Source organism: Nannobrachium achirus, assembly GCF_963921795.1.
Source record: "Nannobrachium achirus genome assembly, chromosome: 9".
Classification (NCBI taxonomy): Eukaryota; Metazoa; Chordata; class Actinopteri; order Myctophiformes; family Myctophidae; genus Nannobrachium; species Nannobrachium achirus.
The window spans coordinates 15,605,542-15,623,662 of record NC_137818.1 but is presented as its reverse complement, the minus strand read 5'-3'; the positions used below and the strand labels follow the sequence as shown (position 1 = coordinate 15,623,662).

The following is an 18,121-nucleotide window of genomic DNA, read 5'->3' as shown; positions in this document are numbered from 1 at the left end:
CAGATCACGGAAACCTGCTGCTGAACGGACTTTAACAAATACCAAGATTCACAGTGAAAGTGAACATTCTAGAGTGTTACCAACATTGACTGGCTGATTTCCTGGTTTGAGGAGTGTTTGTGGCTTCACTCAGAGACAAAATGGCATCCAAGTCGTCTCGTCCTGAAGAGGATTATTCCTGTCCTGTGTGTTTTGACATCTTTAAAGACCCTGTTATCCTGTCATGTAGCCACAGCTTCTGTAAAGACTGTCTGAAGGGATGGTGGACAGAGAAGAAAATAAAGGAATGTCCAGTTTGTAAGGAGAGACATTCAGTGGATCCACCCAGAAACCTGGCTCTGAAGAACGTGTGTGAGGCCTTCACACAGGAGAGACATCAGAGAGCTTCAACAGGGTCTGAGGTTCTCTGCAATCTGCATGCTGAGAAACTCAAACTGTTCTGTCTGGAATGTCAACAGCCAGTGTGTCTTGTGTGTCGAGATTCTAAAAAACACACCAAACACAGTTTCAGACCCATCGATGAAGCTGCACTGGATCACAAGGAGGAAGTCCAGAAATCACTGAAGCCTTTACAGGAGAAACTGAAGGTTTTTGATAAATTCAAAACAAACTATGACCAAAAAACAGCACACATTCAGTTCCAGAATCAGTACACAGAGATTCAGATTAAGGAACAGTTTAAGAAGATGTGTCAGTTTCTACAAGTGGAAGAGGATGCTAGGCTTGCTGCACTGTGGGAGGAAGAGCAACAGAAGAGTCAGATGATGATGGAGAGGACTGAGGTTCTAAACAGAAACATAGTAACTCTTTCAAACACAATCAGATCCATAGAGGAGGAGCTGAGAGCTGAACACGTCTCATTCCTGCAGAACTACAAGACCACAATGCAAAGAGTCCAGCTCACACTGCAGGACCCACAGCCGGTCTCAGGACCACTGATAGATGTGGCCAAACACCTGGACAACCTGACCTTCAGAGTCTGGGAAAAGATGAAGGACATTGTCTCCTACACTCCTGTCATTCTGGACCCCAACACTGCCCATCCACAACTCATCCTGTCTGATGATTTGACCAGTGTGAAATGTAGAGAAAAACAGCAGCTTCCTGACAACCCAGAGAGGTTTGACCACTATGGCATCGTCCTGGGCTCTGAGGGCTTTAACTCAGGGACTCACAGCTGGGATGTTGAGGTTAGAGACAATACATGCTGGGTAGTAGGTGTATTAGCAGAGTCCTATCAGAGGAAGGGAGACAAAGCGGGTCAGTGCTGGAATATAGAGTTGGATGAAGGTAAATACGCAGCATGTAACTATCCAAGGTCCGTAGCTGATCTCTCAGTGAAGCAGGAACCTCAGAGGATCAGAGTCCAGCTGGACTGGAACAGAGGAAAGCTGTCCTTCTCTGATCCTGATACTAACACACACCTATACACCTTCACACACACTTTCACTGACACACTCTTTCCATACATTTACACTGGTCAGATTGGTTGTTCTCTGAAGATGTTACCAGGGAAGGTCAGTGTAACTCTGGAACAACGTAGTTAGATGATGATGAGTATGAAGACAAACTTTGGAGGCTTTAAAGAGTAATACCTTAACTTTTAGAAGTCTTATGATTGTGGTGTGGTCGATGACGGTCAACTTGAAATGTCTCTCTGACCTGTGATGACATCACCTACACCAGTGATTTTCAAGATGTGGGCAATGAGGATTTTACTGATAATGTAATCATTGATGAGTAAAAGAAAGTCATGGCATGTTTTCTTTAAAATCTCAAAAAAGTATTTTTCAATTATCCAAGCCGCAACACAATCGTTTGATTTATCATTAAAATAAACATGGTCTGAAAATGCAGGCTGATGTGTGATCGAGAACCACTGTAAAACCAAGTGTTCAAAGTGTAAAATCAAACCAAATGGAGCCTATAATCCACCAGTAAGACTCCCTAATCGGGAGATAAGCGACCGTCAGGTATATAATCCATAACTTGATATAAATATAATCTACAAACTTGGGCTGTTCATTAAACTTTCAAGAGTGTACACAATGGAACCAAATGGACCTGTATTAGTAATCATAGGGATTTGGGGTACTTTACTATAATAATATTATATTTTTTACTACTACTTCACAGTTTACTCATACAATATCTAACCACGTTGGATACATCTCAAAAGCAATTTAATTTGTGATCTATTCTTTGGGAAGTTATTACATGATTTAGTGTGTTGCATTGTGCTGTTTTCTAGTAAACAACCATAGTGACATTAGATTGTATGTTAGTCTACATACTGTAATGTCTCATTGATCTCTGTGTGTGGTCTGAGCCCTGTAACATGAATGATCCTCCGATGACAGGCGTGTGTTTGTTTGTTTATTTTTATCTTTTGCTCTTCACGTCATCCTAATGACCGACACTTACCACTTTACCTTATTTTTGGTAACACTTTTTATTTTTGTATCACTATATGGATCATTAAAGAATAATATTCTGCCAAACCTCTTTGGACATTCAGTTTGTTGCTGTATATTGGTGTGTGAGAGTTAGAGGCCCCCCAGACGAGATGCGATTTTGCTTGAGATCAGAACTCGGAGCCGGGATTTTATCGGTGTTCATTTCAAACGACAGCGATCCTCTGTCTTGAATTCGGGCCCGGTATATCCCGCTGTGCCAAGTGAAATATCTGAGACCATTACAAATGAGCCAGATATCCTGGATGACCACCCCTAGCGATCTCGGGCCAGAGTTGATTGGGGAAAAAGTTTTATTTTATTTTTTCTGGCAGTTGATTGAATAAAGAAACAAGGCTCCAGCCTCGGTTCTCAAACTATGTGTCCCGACCCAACGTGGGGTCGCGGAAGGTGCCATGGGCTCGCACATTGACGACCATACTACTGTGTATAACGTCTATTTGCCCTTCAACTATAAAATATATATTGTTTTTTATGAGACACGCATTGTAATTAGGCTATGCTCCCAAATCCATTTTATTACCTTCTGTTTGCATATGCAATGAGTCCTGCAGTGCTGCCAATCTGTTGAAGGTGAAAATCATGGAGGTTTTTTAGCGAGGTGAAACGCCATCAAAAGCCACCTCGAAGATGCAGGTTGGAACTCACTTATATGGAGCTCAAATTAATCATTACATCATTGCGCGAAACTAGGTCAGATAAATAATTAGCGCATCAGTTCCTTCTCATCATTGAGAATGCTTGCAGGTGTGCATGTTCAATATAGGAAATTGCCCATTACATCAAAGTGAGCCTTTCTCCGCACAAAAAAAGAAAGAGACGTTTAAACTTGAACTCAGTCTGTGACTGTCCCACCTTAAGCGCCTTCAACCAACACTGTCAGAGTAGCACTTGTATAGGTCGATTTAGAACCCTTTTAATTTATTAATATATTAGGCTGAGTCGTGAACCTTTTTCATGTAATCCTATCCATCTTCGCGTTCGTTGATAGCCAAAAAAGCAGACAATGCTCACAATGCACTGTGGCATGGCTGCGTCTACAGAGAACAGATCTGTTATTTTGGGAACATAACCATGCTGCGCATTTTGATGACCAAATAATCCTGTGTGCACTGTAATATTACGTGGGAATGATATACCTTTTTGAACAATAGCCTAAATTGCGTGGTGTTAATGAGTTGTGGTCATACAACACCAAACAAAACAAGAAAAAAGACCGCACGTAGTAAAAAAGAAAAAAAAAATCCCAAGGAATGTATGTCTCTCTGAATGATGACATTATATGAATAATAATGTGGCATATAGCATCAACCAGCATTTTAACGGCAACCAGCCAGACATTAAACAGACATGAGCTTAATCAGCTAATAGCAATTATGAATGTCCAAACCTGCGTGCAGTCGCAGAAAAAAAAAGTTTAACCTCTCGCTTTTTTTTACTGTCCCACCACCTCATCCAAGCATATAGAATAGGGACAGGCCTAGGTTCCTCAATATCATTTAGCTGGGGACCCCCTGGAACTCCCCAAGGACTGGCGGTCCTCTTTGCGGACCAATGAACAAACTGACAGCACGAGAGGCGCAATGATGTGCCCGCAGCCCGCGCGTAAAAGTAAAAAAAAAAAAAAAGGAATGCAATGGAATGTCTCTGACTTTGAGTATTACATTATATGAATAATGTGGCATAGTAGCATCAACCACCATGATGATAGCCCAATATATTATCTTTTATAAATATAAAAAATATATATTATATATCCCCATGTGTTGTCGTGGGGAAAGGCTTTCGTGAGGTGATAGAATAGGCCTACACTGCATGCCTTGTCGCCAAATGACTGCGCAGAAGAAAAAACAGAAAAAAAGAACGCTATAGGCTATAACGTTTTTGAACAAGTGATTACAACATTTTTAGGGAGAACTTTTTACTTAGGCTAAAGTAAAAAGTAAGTAGGCTAATAATAATAATAAAAGTGTAGGCTATTCTATTGTGAGGTGACAGAATAGCCTACACTCTGCGCAGCATAAAAAAAGGGAGGATCTGGCTTCATATAATCTGAAGCAATCCCGTGTGCTCATTCAGACGACAATAATTGTAAAGGATTCCTACCCGATGACCCGAGAATATCAAGCTTTTTTGATATTCTCGGGAGAGCTTCCGACGAGTCCCGAGGCCATAAAAATCCCATTAACATAATCCGATCGTGTCGGGGTACCGTACAAACCCAAGACCGAGTCCGGGGCCGACCGAACAATTTTCCCGGGGGATCATCCCGACAATCGGCCCCGGGGAATCGGCCCCGGGCTCGGCCCAGTGTGCACGGGCCCTTAGTCTCAGTGTGTTGAGTGACAGGAAGCTGAGGGTAGAAAGATATACAACACATGACTCTGACTGAGATACGTTTTCCTCTCTGACCTTTTACCAACTAGTGACTCTTCACCAATCAGTACACCTAATATTCGTCTGAGATAATTCTGTAATATAAGGATGCGGATTGTTCACTTTTATCGATTTTGGTCCCTGGGGCACTTCATCACTTTCATTCAAATGCTTGCATTGTGACTTTTAAATGTGATATTTCCGCTTTATTTTTATTTTATTTTGAAGGTACAATTATTGCATATCATCTCTCTTGGGTGGAAACCTCTTATGTCAAACTGTTACTGGTCATGATTCAAATTCAAAAACAGCATTATGCCTAATAGTAGATCCACAAGCTCACATAGCACCACGTTTCAAGCTTTCAGATCTGCTACTGTTGGTGCTTTTGTGTGACGCTGTAGGATGATCAAGTAGGGCAGGGGTGGGCAACTTTGATGATGGAGAGGGACACTATATTTCCACCTTCACTCCAGAGGGCCACATTGCATATTGCTACGTCCTACTTTGTCATTCTAGTATCTCATACAAAAGATGCAAAAATAGCTGATCTACAAGCTCAAAACGCATCGCAGCGCGATGCGTTTTGAGCTTGTAGATCTGCTATTTTTGCATCTTTTGAATTGGAATCCTGATTTTTTTTTTACATAATTTAATTGGAATCCTGAAATGTAACATTTTGATTTAATTTCAAACGTATTTAATTATATACTCATGTTAACTTTATGAACTTAAATACAAAAACATTTGACATACAAGAAAATACATTTTAATACTACTATTAGTCATTAATCTACTAACATAAACTGACTGAATTAAAGCAGGTCATGTTTGGTATTCCAGTATTAACCTGTGGGCCGCATTAAGTGAAGGTGGGGGCCGCATGTGGCCCCCGGGCCGCCAGTTGCCCATGTATGAAGTAGGGTGTTGATTTTTGAAAAAAAAAAACACAAATAAGTTAACATTATTCAGATAAGAGGTTTCTGACCAACAACAAGAATATATGACCTGTTTCGGTCATAGTACATTATTAACTATTCAGTTCAAGTCATTGGCAGTTATTTCTTTGTTTTTATTTCCGTTATTTTGCCATTTTTTAAATGATTTTTTAAGCCTATAAGGCAAACAGATAACGTTTTATTTTTTATTAGTGTTGGGTTCAATGCCAAAAAACACAATTACGTATTTGTACTGTATAATATTTGAATGACAATAGATAGGTTTCCATAAAGCTTTTTCGAAAATAGTAATGTTCTTTGTTCATGGCTAATATTATTGTGTTCCCATTGCTTTATGTTCTGTCTGAAGCACGTTGAATTGCCTTGTTAGTGCTGTTAAGTATGACATAATTTTGTAGGCAGAGGAGAATTTCTGCCCCCAGTTTCCGTGAATCTTTTTACTATTTTTACTATTTACGCATTTTTCTTCTCTTTGTTGTTGAAAGGAAAGTGTTAGAATTATACTTTAGTCGTTATTTTTGTCTCGGATCTGTTGAAATAGCGAGGGACAGAAAATGCTCTGGGGGCAGAGTTCTTCTCTGCCTACAAAATGATGTCACGGCTTAAAAGACCCAAGGCGAAGGTTCAGGTTTTGGTGAGGGGTAGCATTATAGGATTTTAGGGTGTAGAGATAGATTGCAAGCTTTGTACGATTATTGTAGCACAATTATTACATTGTGTCCCAGGGTTTAAGCATGTCATAGTTTGCATTGCGTGCCCACGCAGTACCTGCTTTCCCATGAACACTGATGAGGACATCACACCACATACCTGTTTGATAACATACCTGATGGCTGAGCACAAACAACTTGAGGGTGTTTCCTGTAGCCCATTCGAATAGCTGATATCTAAAACAACCAGATATTAAATACTGAATACATATGCATTTTGATTTGTGTACATGTCTTACTATTTAGCTTTCATTAATAATTTTGACAGCAAATACAGCAAACTGTGTGTGTGTGTGTGTGTGTGTGTGTGTGTGTGTGTGTGTGTGTGTGTGTGTGTGTGTGTGTGTGTGTGTGTGTGTGTGTGTGTGTGTGTGTGTGTGTGTGTGTGTGTGTGTGTGTGCACCTTGCAACTGTTCAGTAGTGTCATTCTGTAGCTCCACCCCTTGCCAGACTCATAGAAACCATGATATGACATGTCTACTGATAGCGTTTCTTTGTGTGCGCATGCATGTGTGCCTGACTGCCTGTGTGTCTAAGTTTAAGCAGTCTTTGCAATTCCAATTCCTGTTTTCCCATAAATACACTCCGATTAAGGCCACATTCTCACATATAATTTGGTATAGTCGGTGCGATTGGGAGGGGTGAAGTTGCAACATTCTTGCATATTTAATTAATGCGTTTGTGCTCACACTGCACTTTCTCACCCGCAGCAAGGAATCACTTAGACCACGTCTGTCCACGGGACATGTATCCAATTAGCGAGATATGAATGTCTATGAAGAGGAGAACGTCAACATCTCTCTCTCTCTCTCTCTCCCTGCCTCTCGTCTTGCCCTCCCTCTATCTCTCTCCTTGCTCAGCGCATAAAGCGTCTCCATTTGGCACAGAGAGCGTTTTTTGGGGGATTTGCTTTCGTTTCTTTGATTCGCGAAAGAATACGGACGTGTCTTAACACATGCCCAAACGATGCACATTTTCCAACGATACGCTACAGGATTTGTTTTAATCACAATAAAATGTGCCCGTGTGAATGTGGCCTAAGACACTGTTTGTTTCACTCACTTTGGAGAAGTAGTTTGACCTGTAGGGTATTGAGGGTCAATATATCTTTGAATATCTGAAATACCGATCCTTGTGATATTTCTAAACCTTCACAACAGAGAAACAAAAGACCAGCACATTATCAAACATCAAACAACTACAAAGAATAAAAAAAGCTAATCAAAGCTCTCCAAAAATGCTCACAAAACAGATACACCATACAAAAGTCTGATCCCATGGGGCGCACTTGGAGCTGACCTGAGTGACCTTTATCACTTTGCTCATCATATTCCATAAATGCACGGCTGTTCACCCCAGAGTCAGGATCTGCCTGACGTTTCCTCCTCCTTAAGAGGGGGTTTTTCGTTACCATTGTCGCAAATTGCTTGCTCAGGGTGGGGGCCTCGGGCCTGTGAGGTATCCGCTCGAGTTCTCTCGAGGGGGTACCTCACAGGTACAGGTTCTGCTCGGGTTCTCTCTCTCCTCCCCCCACCCCCCCTACCCTTACCTCCCCTTCCCCTCCCCCTACACACGCATGCGCATGCAGGACCTGTGTATGTGTGTGTGTGTGCCCCTTGTTGTCTTTCCCTTGTCTCTCCCTTGTTTCTCCCTCTCTCCTCTCTCTCTCTCATGGCTCTTTAGCCTTTGTAAAGTGTCTTGAGATAACTTGTTATGATTTGACACTTTAATAAAATTGAATTGAATTGAATTGAATTAAATGGTCCCCAAACCTCTTGGAATCCTCTAAGTCAGGGGTTTTCAAAGTGGGTGACGGGGCACCCTGGGGTGCCGTGACAGCAGTCCAGGGGTGCCGCGAGATCATTTGATAATATTTGGAATTTATTTGGACAATTGAAAACATATTATTTAGTATTATTTTAAACTTGAAAAAAGTTTAAAAAAAACACACAAAAAAACACGTTATTTTCAGTCAGTTCTAACCAAAATGGCTATTATCTCAATGTTTTCCTCGCAACATAATCACCAAAATATCGTCACTGTCGGGCAGAAACCTCGTATCTCCAAGTTTCAAATGTGTATGTCTTTTGCCCTGCTTCATCATACAAGACCGCCGCACAAAACTAGTGAAAACAGCCGACCTACAAGCACACAACGCCTCGCGATCCGAGACGTTGTGTGCTTTTAGATCTGCTGTTTTCACTAGTTGGGTACATTTTATAGATGATAAATACAAAACGAACGACATACAGTACAAGGTTTCCATCCAACAACGACAATATGCTATAAATATAAGGTGGGAGTGAAAAGATATTTATGGGGTGCCCTGAGACAAAAAAGTTTGGGAACCCCTGCTCTAAGTGATCCTTTCCATTGTTAGAGAAGATGACATTTCTCGCAACCATAGGCCAATATTCGGCCTGTTCATGTTTTCCCAGTTGATGAGTTGTTGGGTATAACCCCAAAATGAATATATTAGGATGGGGTGGTAAATGTACAGATACCATCTTAAAGATCATGTGGGATACTAAATAGTATAGCTTTCCACAGTCCCATAGACAGTGAAACAGAGATCCTTTTATACTGGATACATTTACACACAGACACACACACACACACACACACACACACACACCACACACACACACACACACACACACACACACACACACACACACACACACACACACACACACACACACACACACACACACACACACACACATATATATATAGCACATACTTTTTCAGAAACCTATTTAATTTAAGGGGTGTTACATGATCTCATCAGCCAATTGTATTTGTAATAGTTTAAGTATTCCAGTATTCACAGTTTAAAAATCTAAGACATTCCACAAATGCTTGCTTAAACACTTAAAACTTGTGTTTCCAAGTGGGTCTTAAAAATTTCCACATAGGCTGCCTGTAGAAGGCATTCCGTACCTTTTTGTGTTTGACCTTTTTTCGTCCTGCGGGGAACTTCAGTTTTCAGCTTCACCCAGCTGAAAACCGGTGTGCTGCACACAGAGGAGCACAGAGGGGGAGCAGTCTTGCTCAGATACATTTTGATGTTGAAGCCCTATTTAAAAAGATACATTAAAATCTAAAGCTCACAACGCATCCCATTTTTTTTCAGTGTCCAATTGTACATTAGAATAAGGCATGCTTTGATATAAAAAAAAAGCTACCACTACAATACTCAAAACAAATTTGACTGAGCAGCTTTGATTTGTAGTTGAGTAATGTTTCACCAGGAGTATCTATACTTTTACTCAAGTACTGGGGTAGAGTACTTTGGTCCACCACAGTGAGTAGAGCCTCGCTTTGCAGCATATAGTAATGTCAAGGACCCTTCACTGACCAGATACAACAATATGTACCCAGCAGGATCCTAAAATCTGCTGACCAGAGTCTATTGGTCATTCCTTGTACCTCGTTGGGCGGCCATAGTTTAGTTTCTTGAGAGCTGCAATCCGCTGTGGACATTTTTAAGAACCACTTAAAACACTACTGTTTAAACAAGTATTTGTGGAATGATTAGTGTGTGTGTGTGTGTGTGTGTGTGTGTGTGTGTGTGTGTGTGTGTGTGTGTGTGTGTGTGTGTGTGTGTGTGTGTGTGTGTGTGTGTGTGTGTGTGTGTGTGTTGTTTTTAACCATTTGAATGATTTGTGCCCAGTCTTTATTTATGTTGTATGTAAAGCACTTTGTGAGTTGTCTCTGTGAGAAGTGCAGAAGCACACACCATTTCAGGCAGAATTTTAAATCCACACTCCAAAGATTATGAGAAAATAGTCGGCAAGAAAACAATCAAGAGTTTATTAAAAAAACAATATAGATGTAATCTGAACAACATCCAGTGCTGGGCTCCAGGCACACTCTACCAGGGGTGTGGCTGCTCTTGGACTCTCTTGAGAGGTGTCCCTATCCAAGATGTCTGTGCAGCGGTGAGTTGGGCTTCACCCTTGACCTTCGCTAGGTTCTACAATCTGGACGTGACGGCGCCACCATTGGTGCATGCAGTCCTAAATGTAGCTTCCGGACAAAGGACGGTTCCCCGAGGGTTGGCTATGGACTTCGATTTGACAACGTTTTAGACTTAAGGTTACAAAATTACTAGAAGTTTTGTCCGAATTTGCATAAATTCCCTCTCCAGTGTGAGAACCTTGCAAAGGTTCAGTAGTGTCATAGCTCCACCTCTTTCCAGACTCCTCTAATTGAAACCATAATACAGGTTATTCTGCCTCTCCTCACTGACGACACACACATTCGCTTTCAGATCAACACAACTTCCAGTGAGGGAGGACAGAGCATCTTTCTACAGCTACAGGAGGGAATACTGACCCAGACCACTGGAACCTGCTCACTTTAACAAGAACCAGGATTCACAGTGAAAGTGAACTTCAGGGAACATTTCTAGAGTAGAGTAGTGAGTGTTAACAACACTGACAACATATCCTGGCTTGAGGAGAGTGTGTAGCTTCACTCAGTGATCAAATGGCTTCCAAGGTGTCTTGCACTGAAGAGGATTATTCCTGTCCTGTGTGTTGTGACATCTTTAAGGATCCTGTTCTCCTGTCATGTAGCCACAGCTTCTGTAAAGAATGCCTGCAGGAATGGTGGAGAGAGAACAAAATAAATGAATGTCCCGTTTGTAAGGTGAGGCATTCAGTGGATCCACCCAGAAACCTGGCTCTGAAGAATGTGTGTGAGGCCTTCATACAGGAGAGACACCATAGAGCTTCAACAGGGTCTGAGGATCTCTGCAGTCTGCATACTGAGAAACTCAAACTGTTCTGTCTGAAATGTCAACAGCCAGTGTGTGTTGTGTGTCGAGATTCTAACAAACACACCAAACACAGTTTCAGACCCATCGATGAAGCTGCCCTGAATCACAAGAAAGAAGTCAGTAAATCACTGAAGTCTTTACAGGAGAAACTTGAGGTTTTTAATACATTTAAAACAAACTGTGACCAAACAGCAGAACATATCAACGTCCAGGCCCGGCACACAGAGAGGCAGATCAACGAACAGTTTGAGAAGATGCGTCAGTTTCTACAAAAGGAAGAGGATGCTAGCATTGCTGCACTGTGGGACGAAGAGCAACAGAAGAGTCGGATTATGAAGGAGAAGACAGAGAGTCTAAATAGAGACATATCAACTCTTTCAAACACAATCAGAGCCATAGAGGAGGAGCTGAGAGCTGAACACGTCTCATTCCTGCAGAACTACAAGACCACAATGCAAAGACTCCAGTTCACACTGCAGGACCCAAAGCCGGTCTCAGGACCACTGATAGATGTGACCAAACACCTGGACAATATGATCTTCAGAGTCTGGGATAAGATGAAGGACATTGTCTCCTACACTCCTGTCATTCTGGACCCCAACACTGCACATCCACTATACACCCTGTCTGATGATCTGACCAGTGTGAGACGTGGAGTGAAACAGCAGCTTCCTGACAACCCAGAGAGATTTGACCCCGAAATAGTCCTGGGTTCCGAGGGATTTAACTCAGGGACTCACAGCTGGGATGTTGAGGTTAGAGACAATACACACTGGTCAGTAGGTGTATTAGCAGAGTCCTTTCAGAGGAAGGGAGACAAAGCGGGTCAGTACTGGAGAATAGGGTTAAATGAAGGTAAATACACAGCACACTCCATACCAGGGTCAGCCACTGATCTCTCATTGAAGCAGAAACCTCAGAGGATCAGAGTCCAGCTGGACTGTAAAAAAGGAAAGCTGTCCCTCTCTGATCCTGATACTAACACACGCCTACACACCTTCAAACATACTTTCACTGACACTCTCTTTCCATACATTTACATTGGTCAGTTTGGTGGTTCTCTGAAGATGTTACCAGGGAAGGTCAGTGTAGCCACAGACACCGATTCATGCCGCAGAAAAAGTACCGGTAATACCGATTGGTTTTAGAATCTATATTATTGTGTTGTGGTCAAGGCAAGCAACATCATCTAAATTGTTCATTTAACTCTCAAAAGTGTACAAACCAAATGGATCCTATGATATTCAACATGACATAATCATCTACAAAATCAAAGTGTCAATTCCACTTTAAATGGTGTACAAAATGGAACCACATGGACCTGTAATGAGGTTTCGGGATACTTTGCAATTTCCTTCATTATGCTTTAGTTTTTTAGGTAATTATTGCTTTATTTATTGTGTTGCATAGTTTTTCTTTTTTTTTAAGTAACCAACCATTCTGTTCCTTAATGTTGCATGCTATGTGTCTCATTGATCATCCACCACCCTCTGATTGACCATCTTGTCCCTTTAACTAGGGTTGAGGAATGTTTTTATTTTTCATGGTAGACTGAAAATGTTTTCTGAACCCAAAACGTGTATTTGTTCCCATTTTACCGATTTTTGGTGGCTTATTTTTTGCTTGTTTTACTATTGACACACACTATCATTAAAGAATAATATTTGTGAATCTGCCAAACCTCTGTGGACATTCACTATGTTGGTGTTTGAGTGTTCCTTTAGGGTGTGTAGCGTTGTCCATCATCAAGGTTGTACTTTATTGTTACGTCTTTTTTACAGGTACATAAGAGTAAACGTTATTTTTGCATCCTTACAGATAATGCAGTAATATAATATATATATATATATATATATATATATATATACAATAAAGCAGAACAACAGGAAACAACACATCTAAAGATAAAATAATAAGTAGTAATGACTTAGGAAAGAAAGAGAGTGCAAAAGCAAAAGATCAAAGAGAATGAGAAAAGCATCTCAGCTGTACATGATGTGCATAAAGTTTGGTGTATTTTATCCACCAATGGCATTTTTTGCCCCGTAGTAGCTACTGTACTTTAACTATTTGTAAACAACTCTGTCATTACTCATTGGTCAGACTCTCCCCATTACTAACCTTATCTCTAACCCTAACCGCACACATAGCGACGTAGTCAGAGTAATAAGATGTCGGACTTTCATAATCCTCCAGTTTCATAATCCTCCCAGTTACTGGTCATGATTAAAATTCCAAAACAGCAATACTAGTAGATCTAAAAGCTCCAAACACATCATTTGGCACTTGATGCGTTTCAAGCTTGCAGATATGCTACTTTTGGTGGTTTTGTGTGACATTGTAGTGTGATCAAGTAGCGCGTTAATCTACGAAAAAACACAAATAAGTTAAAATATGCAGATAAGAGGTTTCTGCCCGACACCAACAATATGTTTTTTTTATTTCTTTTTTAAGCCTAAAAGGTGAACAGATATTTTTTTATTAGTGTTCCAATGTTTAATGCCAAAAACACAATTACGTCTTAATCACAAATATTTGTATGACAATGAATTGTCACCTAAACCTTCATGAGTGGGACAGCCCTAGTGAGGCTTACATTGTTAAGCACTGTGAACAGTCAAATCCACACTGAGATTATTGTATATATATATATATATATATATATATATATATATATATATATTAGGGCTGCGATGCGATACAAAAAATAATTGAATTAATTACAGGCTTTGTAATTAATTAATCGCATTTTAATCGCATATTAATATTTTACCCGAGAAGCATTTTTTTCAAGTAAAACACATTTTGTTGTACGAGTGAATCAATGAGTGAGTTTTTTAAATCTAAATTTCACATCCACTGGGCCATGCAAAACGCTCTGATCGGCTACTTCTCCCTTTGCGTTTGTTGTCTCTTCTTGATTCGTGCATTGCTATGTACGGTATGCCCGAAACTGAAGGTTCTGTGGTGCAAAAACTAAGTTTGATTAAAATGCGTTAATCTTTAACTCATATAACATAGTATACTATATACCTCTCCCGTTCGCGGAGTGATCCTTTCGCAACTTGGAATAGCCTACTTGGAATAATGAACTTTCTGACAGCTCTTGGGGAAAGAATAGCTTTTGGTTCCCTTAGCGCTGCATTTCGGTTGTTGTCTTGAGCTCAGCAGAGCTCTGTTTGAAGGCATTCATTCACACATCGGGATTTATTCAACAGGCAGCATTAGATTTAACTCCCGTTTAGCCCGGTGATGGTTTTGTGTTGTATAAACACTGTCGCGGTGGTCTACTTGACATTAACTGTAACTACTTCTGATGAGCAGACTGGTGCCTGGCATGGCTGCCTCTACTCTGGGTGTCTGGAAGGGTTAATGTCAGGCAGTCAACAGTCAAAGTCCACTCTGAGATTGAATTTCAGTTCCTTCTATTGTTCCCTATAATAATACATATAATAAATAAAAGACTGTCCTCCTGACTTTGATATATCTCATTCAACCAATTCAATATTTGTGGATTCAGTTGCAGTTTACCATGAGAAATGCCACAGCGTGTCTCTCTCTGTGTGTGTGTGTGTGTGTGTGTGTGTGTGTGTGTGTGTGTGTGTGTGTGTGTGTGTGTGTGTGTGTGTGTGTGTGTGTGTGTGTGTGTGTGTGTGTGTGTGTGTGTGTGTGTGTGCACACATTTTACAGTCTATGGGTTGGTTCCCTTGTCACATCACTGTGACATCAAAGGTGATATCACAGGTGACATCACTTGCGTAAAAGTCCATACATAGGTATTCCCCAGAATCCCTTTTATGCCCATATTATGAAGATCCCTGACGCATCTCCTCCCAGAATTCGCAGGGATTGGAGGACGGCCCACTCTCCTGTCCCACAGCGCCGAGGAACTCGGTGCGAACAGTACCGGCCTGCATCCAATCATCCTGCATGTCTTGTGCCGAGTCGGCCTCGCTGCTCGAGCTGTCCGACTCCTCAGGGTTGTCCTCGCGGGACCCTGCTTGGCTTTTCTAATTAACATACATTTTATGCCCATATATGGAGATCCCTGTCCCAATGTCATCAATATTAAGGACATATCTGGGAATGCCCATATTTGGTAATGCCCGTATATGGGCATGTTTTGACATAACATTGTTGACTATCATGCAGGGGTCTCCATATATGGGTAACTGGTCCGATATACATCACTGGCCAGATGGCGAAGATTTGGCGTAATCTCGCATGTCGCCCTGAGGCGTCTTTCTAGTATATGTGGTTGCTGTGTGTGTGTGTGTGTGTGTGTGTGTGTGTGTGTGTGTGTGTGTGTGTGTGTGTGTGTGTGTGTGTGTGTGTGTGTGTGCGTGCACAACACAGTACTTTGTGTGGGGACCAAACGTCTTCACCAGGATGGATGGACTGCATGTCTAACTTGATAGCAGGTAGAATTACTAAGATTCAGGTTTTGTCCGAATTTACATAAATACCTTCTGATGAAAACATCACACCACATATCTGTGTGTGTGCGTGCGTGCGTGCGTGCCTGCAATTGTTCAGTAGTATCATACTGTAGCTCCACCCCTAGCCAGACTCATAGAAAGAATGATATCCTACTGGTTATTCTGCCTCTCCTCACTGACAACACACAGAGACAGACAATAAGATTCACCTTCAGATCAAGCACAACTTGAAGGAGGACAGACTGTCTTTCTACATGCAGCTACTGGAGGGAATACTGACCCAGACCACTGGAACCTGCTGCTGACTCTGTAGGCTGAATGGACTCCAACCACGGTTCACACTGAAAGTAAACTTCAGGGAACATTTTCCAGTAGGTAGGGAGCGTTACCACCACGGACTGGCTTATTGCCTGGCTTAAGGAGTGTTTAGCTTCACTCAGAAACCAAATGGCTTCCAAGTTGTCTCGTCCTGAAGAGGATTATTGCTGTCCTGTGTGTTGTGACATCTTTAAAGATCCTGTTCTCCTGTCATGTAGCCACAGCTTCTGTAAAGACTGTCTGCAGGAATGGTGGCGAGAGAAGAAAATAAAGGAATGCCCTGTTTGTAAGGCAAGACATTCAGTGGATCCACCCAGAAACCTGGCTCTGAAGAACGTGTGTGAGGCCTTCATACAGGAGAGACACCATAGAGCTTTAACAGGGTCTGAGGTTTTCTGCAGTCTGCATGCTGAGACACTCAAATTGTTCTGTCTGGAATGTCAACAGCCAGTTTGTCTTGTGTGTCGAGATTCTAAAAAACACACAAGACACAGTTTCAGACCCATCGATGAAGCTGCTCTGGATCACAAGGAGGAAGTCCAGAAATCACTGAAGCCTTTGTGGGAGAAACTGGGGGTCTTTAATAAATGTAAAACAAACTATGATCAAACAGCAGAACACATTCAGTTCCAGACTCAGAAAACAGTGATGCAGATTAAGGAACAGTTTAAGAAGATGAGTCAGTTTCTACAAGAGGAAGAGGATGCTAGGCTTGCTGCACTGAGGAAGGAAGAGCAACAGAAGAGTCAAATGATGATGGAGAAGACTGAGTGTCTAAACAGAGACATATCAACCCTTTCAAACACAATCAGAGCCATAGAGGAGGAGCTGAAAGCTGAACACATCTCATTCCTGCAGAACTACAAGACCACAATGCAAAGAGTCCAGCTCACACTGCAGTATCCACAGCCGGTCTCAGGACCACTGATAGACGTGACCAAACACCTGAGCAACCTGACTTTCAGAGTCTGGGACAACATGAAGGACATTGTCTCCTACACTCCTGTCATTCTGGACCCCAACACTGCCCATCCAGTGTACACCCTGTCTGATGATTTGACCAGTGTGAGGCGTGGAGAGGAACAGCAGCTTCCTGACAACCCAGAGAGGTTTGACTACCATAAAATTGTCCTGGATTCTGAGGGCTTCAACTCAGGGACTCACAGCTGGGATGTTGAGGTTGGAGGCAGTACATGCTGGGTATTAGGTATGTTAGCGTCCCATCAGAGGAAGGGTGACAAAGAGGGTCAGTTCTGGAGAATAGAATTGGATGAAGGCAAATACAGAGCAGTCCTCAGACAAGGGTCAGACACTGTTCTCTCAGTGAATCACAAACTCCAGAGGATCCGAGTCCAGCTGGACTGGAACAGAGGAAAGCTGTCCTTCTCTGACCCTGATACTAACACACACCTACACACCTTCACACACACTTTCACTGACACACTCTTTCCATTTATTTACATTGGTCAGATTGGTGGTTCTCTGAAGATGTTACCAGAGAATATCAGTGTAACACTGGAGCAACGCAGTTAAGAAATGATGAGAATGAAGACGCATAGTCTTTAAAGTCAAGAGTAACACCTGTTCTGATTTTAGAATCCATATCATTGTGTTGTGCTCGAAGACAGTCAATCTACACCAATGATTCTCAATTTGTGGGCAATGAGCATTTTATTGATAATATAACTTTAATATAAATGACACTGATATATTTAGATTAACACATAGTGTAGTTCCGCTGATTGAAGCCACAACAAAATCGATTGATCAAAAATGTAAATAGACATGCTTAAAATGCACGCTTCTCAACCATAGACATGTGGTAGAGAATCACTGATCTACTCAGTAAAACAAACTAATTTAAGTGAGTGAGTGCAAAATCAAATCAAATACAACCTAAATCCACAACATGACATACAGGTACATATAATCTATAAAATCGGACTGTGAATTTAACTTTGGATAGTGTACACAATGGAACCAAATGGACCTTTAATAGAATTTTGGGGAGTAGGATACTTTACTATTATATATAATAATACTTGTTGCGTTACTTTGT

At 41.4% G+C, this 18,121-nt stretch overlaps 1 protein-coding gene across 1 annotated transcript; it reads left to right on the top strand.

The window, feature by feature from the left end:
* On the top strand, positions 1–17,595 carry LOC308290659 (uncharacterized protein; the record flags this gene model as incomplete). Its single annotated transcript, XM_080732570.1, has 3 exons — positions 1–1,479; positions 10,988–11,538; positions 16,717–17,595. The coding sequence occupies exons 1-3, from the start codon at positions 141–143 to the stop codon at positions 17,593–17,595; spliced, it is 2,769 nt and encodes a 922-aa protein (XP_080588696.1). The 5' UTR covers positions 1–140.
* Positions 17,596–18,121: the final 526 nt, after the last annotated feature.